The sequence below is a fragment of the Anabrus simplex genome, chromosome 11 (genome assembly GCF_040414725.1).
Source record: "Anabrus simplex isolate iqAnaSimp1 chromosome 11, ASM4041472v1, whole genome shotgun sequence".
Taxonomy (NCBI): domain Eukaryota; kingdom Metazoa; phylum Arthropoda; class Insecta; order Orthoptera; family Tettigoniidae; genus Anabrus; species Anabrus simplex.
In genome coordinates, this window is record NC_090275.1 from 21,850,081 (window position 1) to 21,861,364 (window position 11,284).

General features: G+C 36.4%; 1 protein-coding gene across 7 annotated transcripts in view; it reads left to right on the forward strand.

Annotated features, from left to right (window-relative positions):
• Positions 1–9,772, forward strand: part of IP3K2 (Inositol 1,4,5-triphosphate kinase 2) — a 402,764-nt gene extending 392,992 nt beyond the window's left edge. For all 7 annotated transcript variants that reach the window (XM_067155630.2, XM_067155631.2, XM_067155633.2 and 4 more), the window contains 2 exons: positions 1,465–1,536; positions 3,721–9,772. In XM_067155630.2, coding sequence (XP_067011731.1) covers positions 1,465–1,536; positions 3,721–4,005 — 357 coding nt within the window. In that variant the 3' untranslated portion in view covers positions 4,006–9,772. The remainder of the gene's footprint in view (positions 1–1,464; positions 1,537–3,720) is intronic.
• The last annotated feature ends 1,512 nt before the right edge of the window (positions 9,773–11,284 follow it).

An 11,284-nucleotide genomic window follows, 5' to 3' on the forward strand; every position in this document is an offset into this window, starting at 1 on the left:
TTCCCTTTATCCAGCTGCCGCTCAGAGAATTGCGCACTGTTTTCTTTTGAGTGAACTTGCATTTTACTTCTTCTGAGTTTTACAGTGTCTACCCCCGTTCATTTTTATATCGCATCTTCTACTGATCTGGACTGTACTTGATCTTTCATTTCCTTTTCCTATGCATTGTTTTTCATGTTTTAATCGGCTGATGATGACCTGGACTAGGGTCGAAACTGGTACCATTTCTACTTATTAAATGGGAATGTAATTCACTACATTTCTTATTCTTTTGTATTGAATAGGTTGAATCTCTTTATCAATTATTTCAATTTTAACTGGCTGAGTGGACCTCGAGATATGAACATAGGTACACTCAAATTCATTATTTGTGTGAACCTCACAATCATCCAGATGTACCTAGATCCTTGCCTCGGGCTTAGTGCCTCAAACCGAAGAATGCAGATTTCTCAGTCCAAGTTGGCACTTCAACCTCCGTTCAATCTGGGGATATTTCAAAGGGCTCAAATAAGTCGGCCTTACATCAGTAGATTCACCGGTGCATAAAAGAACTCCTGCAGATTAAATTCTGGCACCTTGGCATCTTCAAAAACCATAAAAGTAGTTAATGGAACATAAAGTGAATAAATTATTATTATTGGTAGACTCTTACAAGAATATGCTTCTGACTCTTGTGTGATATATTCAGAACTACAGTACCTAAAACCTGAAACCTTAGGAAGTTCTCAGTCAGCTGTTGTATGTTTAAGAAAAACTGACAGAAATAATGACTTACCTATGCTTAAGGCGATGATATAAAAACTGAAGATGGTGAGCGTTGAGGAGAGGTCAACCTTCATCCTCTTGTCGCAACCTCTCTCTTGCCTTATATCAGGTGGAGCGAGACAGGTCAGACAGGGGAAGTTTCTCAGTGGGGTGGGGGTTGCTTTCAGGCACTCTGTAAGCACTCTGCCAGTTTCATTGAGGGCAGTATCCACCTTCTTTGTCTGTGCTGGGCTGCATCAAATAAGGCTTTTGCATACTCTGCCATTGAGAAGCTGAGATAAATAGCACACTTCCTCAGCACAGTTGGATGTTCACCCGATTTACTAGAACTCAGCTTCCTGAGGATGTTGATGTGTACTGAGACTTCGGCTTAGTGTTGATGCAGTACTTCTTTTATGTTAAGAGCCTCATCCAGGGTGACTCCCCAGTACTTTCTAAATTTTCAAGTGAAAGGCATATCTGGGTCTTGCTGGGATTAAGATGATGATGATGATGATGATGATGATGATGATGTAGTGTATAATTTTTGTGCCCTTCTTGTTTTCCATTATTTAGCTCAATTTATTGCATATGTCTTGTATTTGCTTTACTGATTATTATTTAATCTGTTAATATATTAGTGGTGACTTTCTCTTTATATTAGATAACTTTCTCTGCAAAACTGTTAATATTCAAAATGAACTTATCTTTTTCTTCCAGCCAAAGTACATCCAAAGGTTAAAAGCTATCAAAGCAACACTGGAAGTTTCCCACTTCTTTTCTACTCATGAGGTGAGTGCCTGGAATGTTGCAAAGTAAGCATATTTTACAGTGTAAGTAACAGAAAGGAAGAAACATAAAAACACTAAAGGACAAGACACTTCCATCTTCACAGAGATGAGTTCCATTCTCATCGATACAAGTTCTTCCACATGAATTTCTTCTTAGCTCCCAACAACATGATGTTATCTACATTTAATGTACAACAGTGCACTTATGTGTAACTCTATGAAATTCTAATCTGTACCAACATGACCACATATTCACTTTATTGGTCGGAATCAAAAATTGACCCCGCAGTAAACAAAGAATGAAAATGAGAAACCTTATTTTCTCATTGAAGAAACTCTGTTTAATTTAACAAACATCTTTGAAGAAGGGGGTTATGCCCTTTAAAAGTAGTTTGCAAGCACCCTGGTGGTTGTTACTTTGTAGACAGATTATGGTGAACATTTGAGAACTTCCAAAGGAACTTCAGGAGTGATATCTTTTAATGTGCATTGAATTGACACACAGTTGTCCAGTATTGGTTAACAAAACTAATTTTCTTTCAGTACCTTGCCGCTGGCATAACCTTGCTTGGTGTGATTTACTCATTGCTTAGTTGCCACTTGGTAGCCCTTTCACCTTTCTGCATGTTATAGGCACTGGGAACATACTCAGTATGTATTCTTTTGGATCATGCATAAAATACACAAATCAAACTTCGACATTTAACCCTTTGCAGATGAATGTCTTTCTAGTGTGGTCCTGTACTCATTGTATTTTTTTCTTCGAGAAAGCAGTATGTTTACAATGAAGGCAGAATGATGATAAATAATCTTATTTGCTAAAATATGAATTCATTTAACAATCAGGATACATTCTATAAGCAATATACATGTACAGTAGTTAGAGAGAGTTTGCCCCCTTTCTTACTAGTATTTCTTCGCTGTGTGGTACTTCTCAAAGCAAATTCCAGGATGAAGTCCAGTTTCCCTCGTGCAGGTGTTGCAAAAATACATTGTTTCTTTTCTTCCTCCCTTCTTTTGCTTCTTGCTGAAGACTGCACAATCTTTAGAGTTTCCATTGGAGTTAGAATGTATGAAGTGAGGCTTAATTTTCCCATTTATAGAAGATAGAATTTGTTACTGACCTGTAACTTTCTCTTAACTTGAATGTTATTTAAACATGTCTTAATGTGAATGTTATTTCTTTTTGTAAGCTTTATGCATCTGTAGCTGAGGAAGGTAAATCGATGACTGAAACAATCTGAATAAGTTAAAATTGTGAAGTACTAAAAAGGCGAATAAATACATAATCCCTTGTATGTTGTTGGGTATTCAGCCCGAAGGCTGGTTTGATCCTCGACAGTTCCGCCAACAGTTGTCATAAATAGCCTAGGTGTCATTGAAGAGGCATACTAGGGAAATGAGAAGTGTGGTAGTTTCCCGTTCCTTTCTTCACCGAACCAGAAGCTGTTATTACATATCAGTCTGCCAAGTCCACTGAAATGCAAGCACCAACCGACCCTATGAGCAACATTTACACATCATTCATAGCAGGGACTGTCTGCATAAGGAATGGTATTACTAGTATCACTCATACCTTGGTCACTTTCATAGCATCAATGCCAAGGATGAGACTGAGACAGGTCAATGAAAGTAACACATTCTTTTTTTAGTCCATACCAGAAGACATAGGGCACTGTAAACACTACATCCTACCAGCAAAGGTATCATTATTCCTTATATAGGAATACATTTAATTTGTCATTAAGTCGATAAAGAACCAAAAACTGAAATTTATCAATAGTACAAACATTGAACTGAACCAACCTTCAACTTATGTACATCTAATCCAAGATTCGAGGCAAAAATTTGATGTGTTCACACAAAATTATAATCTTATTTATATTAACAATGTTTATGGAGAAGGATGCATTGATGAATAGAAGGGAAAGGGAAGGAGCTGTCTCCTTCTTTTATGGATACACAATATATAAAAGGCCAGATGATTGCTCTTTTGATTTCTTTTTCTTTGTGATATAGAAACCCTGTCTTACATAGACACAGGAGGAAGTATCTGCAGATAAAGAATACCGAAGAAGATGCTGAAAGCTGATATATTTTTCTTCACCATCTTACCTTGTAAATATTGTGGAACCGAGGTTTTAAGTTTATCTCTCTCCTATTTAACTTCTGTCTGTTGTTCCAGGTAATAGGCAGCTCGTTGTTGTTTGTCCATGACAAATACAATGCAAGCGTGTGGCTCATCGACTTCGCCAAGACCCTCGTCTTGCCCAACGGCATGATGATCGACCACGCCTCCAAGTGGATCGTTGGGAATCACGAGGACGGCTACCTCATCGGCATAAGCAACCTCATAGCCATCTTCACCGAGATGCAAGCCAAGGATAACAGTGCGGCCCTCCTCCCGTCACCTCCTGTCACCACTGTGGTGACTGCTGCTAGTGACATGTCGGAGGACGATAACACGTGACACAATCCGTGAAATTATCTATCGATGAGGTACGCACTGATGCCATCAGTCCTTCGTTTCTTGCTGGCATCTAGTGGAACAACCAGTGCCAACTGGTTGTTAGTATTATTAAATGACCTAAAACTCTCCTTAGACATCGACAACAATCAAACTCTTTTGTGCATTTATTTAAGTTTCCCTGCTTGTTAACAACCGTAAGTTGTCTTGAAAGTACAAAGTGACGAGTTGAACAGTTTGTTCTCAACCATGATAGGACTGTGGTTTGATGCAAGCCAGACCAAACTTATGAATGTACAGTGAGGAAAACTTTTTGTGTGTGAAGTAATAAGCTGAAACCTGTTGTGTTCTGTTTAGTACTAGTCTGTGCTGAGAATGGAATGACTTACACAGACAGTTCCATGTCTTATAAAAATGAAAAAGCTTACGACTTTATAGGTGACTGATAAAAGAACTCATTTATGTTGAACTAATCCAAGTAATGATGCAATATTAAGAAAGTATATGTATCATCCTGCGTAATCTGTATTGTACTTGCCAAAACAAGTGAATTTGTTGTTCCTTGTTATATCTTCTGTTTCATCCTAATGCCTGTACATACAGTCCTTATTTTTGTTCTTTTAAATTTAGCAATCCCTTACACCTGGTATAATTTTTTTCCATAATGTTATCAAAAATAATTATATTAGTGAAAATTCCTTGCTGTATGACATAAGATTATGTTTTATGAAGATGATATTGAGCTGTCTTAAAAAATTAATTTCAATATAGTAATTTATTTGTGTCCAACCCAAAGGTATACAAATCATGGTACAATAGTAAATTAAAGATTGAATAGGGGAGATGGTACAATAGTAAATTAAAGAATGAAAAGGGGGGATAAGAGTGAATGGTTGAATTGTAGAGCCATAAACAAAACAAACCCACAGCACTAGAGACCTGATGAGCTTTGGACTATCAAGTGAGTGCTGCTCAGTCAGAAGGCCTGCAGATTAGGTGGTGAGGAGGGGTCAGTGTGATTAATACTATTGGTTGTTATTCATGGCTTTCTAGACCAGGGCTACTGTCTCACTGTCGGATAGCTCTTCAACTATTCTCTCATAGGCTGAATGGACCTTGAATCAGACCTCAGATCCAGGTAAAAATCCCTCAGCTGGCTGGGCCTCCAGACAGGCTCGCTACCCCAAGATCATACAGTCACCAGTGTTCTCCCTAGGACCTTTTTGATGGGCGCCTTGTCGATTTTACAGGCCGCCCGGCTAACATTACCTAGGTAATTGCTAGTTACATAATATTCATAAATTTCTATATCACTGAGTGCTCCAAATTAAAATATATATAGTGTAAAACTATTTACATTATAAATATTATTATCAGCATAATTCCCTCAATTACATCGGAGGTTAAATATTTAGCTTGACCGTCACGTAGTGTCTGGATTAACATGGAATCGCATGCGAGCATTCATGGTTTCCCATTTCTACACCAGATAAATGCTGGGGCTGTATCTTAATGAAGGTCACGGCCACTTCCTTCCCACTCCTAGTGTCTTCCTATCCCATAGTCACCGTAAGACCTGTCTGTGTTGGTGCGACGTTAGGCAACTTGTTATAAATAAATAAATAAATAAATAAATAAATAAATAAATAAATAAATAATGAATTAATTATGAGCAGTAGAACACTAGTAGTTCAAAATACTCTGTGATAATAACATTAAAGTAGTTATATTTTGCAGTTAATGTTTACCTGTCTGATGTTATTGTTAATACCCTGAAATTTTATCACATTCATTTTTTATGTATTATTCCCCGCCCGGCTACTCATTCCTGCCACCCACTTGATGAAAGTTTCTGGGGAGAACACTGGTCGCATATAATAAATTTTAACTTCCCTACAAAGAAGATCCTTTCTGATGAACCATGAAGTATTTTTTGTCATACATGTTCCAGCCGAGAGACAAAAACATAATTTCTTTTAGATTGTTATTGCTGATAGTATTCTCTGTGTTGTGCAGTGGCTGAGCATAAGCCTCTGGATATCAAGATTGTAGGTTAAAACCTGACAGAGTATTGCTTAAAAAGAAAAAGGCAGAAAAAGTCCATTCAGCAATCCAGGTCCTCCGATGTTACTATGTAGAAAATCTCTGCTGAGACCTTCTTCTGTGTTTATTTGACAATACTAATTAAAACTCAACCATAGGTCAACCAATAGAGGTCCAGTTTCTTGGCATCTCGGAGAGTACAATAGAACATCAGAATTGAGTTGCAAGCAGCCTAAATGATATCAGATCAAAATACCTGTACATGATAGCTGAGCACGTACAATTATAATGCCAATTCTTCTTCCGGTGCTATCTCCTCATTGAAGGTTGCGGTCATCATCGTGGGTGTTGAACCATTGTTGGAGGATTCAGGACAAACTTCTCCACCCATGACCATGTTTCACTTCGTTATTAACTTCTATGATCAGTTGTATTGTCATTTTGGAAGATATTTAAATAAGCTGCTTTCTTGCATTCCATTTCCTGGCTTGACGGAGTACCTCCTTCTTGAACATTCTGTGATTCAACCCCTTTTCAAAGGCCTCATGTTAGTTCATTGTGTCAATCCTTCAACACCATAAAGAAGCTTTTATTATTACTTACACTGGTGGTAAACAGAGTTTCTTGTTTACAGAATGAGAGGCAGTTTACCTTCCTGTGTGCCAAATTTTAAATATTAAAAAAAAAAATTGGTTGATCTAGAGCATCTTTCATTCTCTTGTTTCATGGTCTTTACTGGCTCCATGCCTAAATGGTAAGCATCTTGGCCTTCAGACAGGTTTGATTCCCAGACAGACGGGGTTTATAATTATAATTCTCTTCGTTCTTGTAACTTGCAAAATGTCATCCACCATATTAACGCACAGTTCTCATAAATGGCTGAAGCCGCCCACTCTCATTAGAAAGTCTGCCTTGAATCAGGTGAATATTACATTCGGATAGTTTTGGGAGGTACGAATGCTAATTGTCTTTTTAATGGATTGGACAGAGATTAAATTATTATTTCGGTTTTTATATATGCAGAGGTAAATTATTACTTAGATTACTAAATTTGCAAACTTTTCAATGCAAGAATAAAATTTGAATCTCAGAGATCAACCTCGAAGTATGTGGTTTGTGAATGGTTGATTTTTTTCTCAACATGACTATGACATTTATGAAAACACAGTGAACCAAGGAGCTATTTGTGGTAACTTCATGATCCCACCGCTTATTGTTACATGATGTTACACACTGCTTCATTACTAGCTGTAAAATTACATTGTAAATTGGTCATTAACGGCCAAAAACATATATGGTACGATCTTTATATTTCTAAAGGGGTAAAACAAATTTACCCCATGAAAAAGATGTAACACATATTGTGATCATTTCAGGAGAACCAAGGACAAAGTCTTTAATTCACTCTTAATGAAGACACTGGATAGGAATATATTTAGCTTAAACGAGAGAATCTTAAGAGATCCCTTGTATAAAACTAATAAGATGACTTGTGGTGCTAATGTGTCTTCCACATCCAAGACTTTATATTGATAACAAGTTGGCTACAGATAAGTGCCCACGAGGTCAGTTTAGAATTACACTTCAAGTATAGCAAGAAAAACTAGTAGCCAAATAATATATATATTTGTTTATAAAATTTGGTTAAAGAAAGTAATATCTTCACTGAAATTCAGGTAATTTCATGTGATATTTCAGTTTTCTGTTAAGCCTACTGTAAGAGTAATGCAAAATCCTGAGATCTGTATATACCTATCAAAATAATATGATTTGCAATGCAAAAGATTTGTCAAATTCAGCCTGTGTTTAAGTTTAAAGTGTGTCTTGAATTGGGGAATGTAGTAATTCAAAGGTGGTGTTTGTTATATTGGCTGAAAAAATACCTCACTAACTCTACACCACACAAAATTAACAGCTATTTATCTACAAATACAACATACTGAAAAGTTTGGTAAGCTTCCAGAACACTCTAGAAATGTATTCTAGAAATGTATATAATATTGTAGAATACCATCTAGTAGAACCTTTAACAAAGTCATTTACTATTTGAGATATTGGGATGCACCAGGATTGTTAGAAGTTGCGTTCTTCACATTGATTTGAGAACAGAAAAAAATAAAATAATCCTTTACTATACCACAACTCCCCAGGGCATCATGGCACACTTTCATAAGCACTGGTTGCCTTCTCATACGTAATATCGATAACCATATTTAAACAGAAAATAAACATGACTGAGTGACTTCTGGGAATAACAATCTTAATATAGACATTCATTTCATATTAAGAGCACATACAAATTAAATTTTGTGAATTTCTATCACAATTGGATGTGGAGGATTTCTGTTATTGTGCCAGCTGTTTATCATCTATGAACTTAGACTGAGTGCACACTGGAAACAGTGTAAGACAAGTCATATTTGTCGGAGACCAATTTGACAATAAAGTTTAACATTGTTTGTTATTAGAAAGTCAGGCACTTATTTGAGGCCCTCAGGGACTGTTTAGTACCAAGCAGTGAAGGAGATTGCATTATACTTGTCGTAACGAAACTAGAGACATTTCACTTTATGCATGTGCATCCTCTTAATTTTGTCAAGTGGAGGAAGGTTCCTTTCTTGATTGACAAGATGGGTCCAAAGCATGCGAATTTGCTTTCCATCTGAACATAATAGTATAATAATTTATCAGATGCCATAATGAGCCAGAATAAAATGAAATCACAGAGACTGTCTTCAACTTAATGAAGCACAATATTGTGGGTTTACAAGTGGAACACAAAGTTAAAAGAAAAAATTACTTCTGAGAAAGCGAGGTTTCAAATTTTCATCCTTTCCTTGCCAATAGCTGTTCTCAGAATAAGAATACCATATATATAATATTATATAATGGTTTGTTAGAGTATCTGGAATAGCACTGTGTAGCTGAAATTGTATTAATGTCCCTTTTTTGAGACCACATTGAATCACTTTAATCAACCCTTTGGTTTGTTGATTTCTTGAGACTTGTCAAGAAAATGCAAATGCAAACCCACAAATTTAGTCCCAAAACATTTTAACTCCGACAGTGTCGTCCCTTCCAGTGTGCACTCAACCTTACTGTATTATCTTTTATTTTCAATGCTGATTTGAATTTTCATTACAATCTTTCATTCACAGTTGTTGTTCTTTCACCATATTTATAAGTCATTGCCTGTCTGTTTCATAGTTCATTCTGTCCATACTAAGGCCAGTGTACGATATGTTCAACTGGTGACCTCAACGCATCAGAAAACTACAAACTATTAAGTGTTTTTTCTTCTTCTTGTATCGACAAACAAGATGTGTGAGGACTTTTGTTACATGCTTTGTGAATGTCTGCACCAAGACTTATGTATTACAAATATAACCTTGTATCATTATGTAATGTATATCTGTGTTATAATTAAGCACTTAGCGTACATAGTGTTATACTCTTCACTCTCAAAGTGTTTAGTTGTAAATATAACCCCATAGTGTTAGCGAATGCCATTGGCATTTCACATAGTGATTTTATATGTATCAAATAAAAGCTGTTATTTATTCTAAGACTGTTTTTTCAGGAAAACATGATACCTCTGCAGGTTTAATATTAATCAGGACTATATTTACAAAATATTTCTATACATTAGATAAGGTGAGTTAGCTAATATATTCACCTCACATAAATTGTAAACTGTTAAAGATATTAAAATCTGTTTTCACTTTCACTGATGTATGGAAGAGGTCATAATCAAACTTGCAGTATGTGAGTTTGCATCTGGGAGCAGCTCCGAAGATGGTTTTCCATGGTTTCCCATTTTCACACCAGGTGAATGCTGGGGCTGTACCTTAACTAAGGCCACAACTGCTTCCTTCCTTCTCCTAGGCCTTGCCTATACCATCGTTGCCATAAGACCTGTCTGTGTCGGTGTGATGTAAAGCAAAATTGTAAAAGAGAAAAGAGAAAAAATAGGAACTTAGAGTACTTTCCTAGAGTGTGTGTATCTGCTAAGATAACTGTACTTACTTTAAAAAAAAAATGAAACTACACTGTTTTCTACACTGAGCATTAGTATTATGAACATTGTAAATTCAGGGGTGTAAGTATTTTCAAAATTCGAGCATCATTTCTGAAGAAGAAAATGTAATTTCTTGAAGCATGTGCCATGTCCCAGCCTCAGGGGATGCCCTGTTGGAATTAACTGCCAACCAGACAGCCAAGGCGTGTGCTGCATTGTGAATCCTGAGCCTGTTAACTTACAGAGTTCGTTCAACTTCTCACAGTTAGGTATTCGCTCTAATGTGCTCGTTAATACTTTTATGATAACACTGTATGATTCAAAACCTTAAAGATCGTCATAAGTGAGAGTCATGATCGTCTTCATCATTTTTCAGCTCCAGTTTCTCAGGTGTGATGTTGAAGTGCTCGCCACTTCTTCCTGTCAGAGTATAGTTTCTGCTCCTCTGTCCTCCCACTTGACATTCCTTTTGCTGGTGTCCGATTTTGCTGTGTCTTTCCATCGATTCCTGGCCTCTTCCCTTTTACTTCTCTGTCAAAGTAATTCCTTGCTTCTCGTTCTGTCCATCCTCATAACATAAGTGAAAGTGTTCTGTGGTATTTGAAGCACTTTCATTTCAGTTTCAACTCGTTTAATTTATAACTGTTAAGTTTTTCAGTCTATCAAAGTAATATATGAATAAATAAATTTAGAAATTACCCAAAAAAGAAAACAACAGAATAATACCTGAAAACAAAACCATTTAATTAAAAATAGAATGATGTGTTTCATTCTTGAAAGAATGTCATCAAATTCCATTAAATCACACTCAGAAATATTTGTTGTTTTTGTTGTTTGATTCATCAGTCCATAGACTGGTTTGGTGCAGCTCTCCATGCCACTCTATCCTGTTCTAAACCTTTCATTTATACGTAACTACTAAATCCCACATCTGCTGTAATCTCCTTGTCATGTTCATACCCCTACCATTCTTACTTATTACACTTCCCTCAAAAACCAACTGAACAAGCCCTGAGTGTTTTTAAAGATTTGTCCTATCATTCTGTCTCTTGTTCTAGTCAAATTGAGCCAAATTGATCTCTCACCAATTCGATATCTCTTCATTTGTGATTCGATCTATCCATCTTGCCTTCGGTATTCTTCTGTAGCACCACATTTCAAAAGCTTCTATTCTCTTTCTTTCTGAGCTAGTTATCATCCGTGTTTCACTTCCATACAATG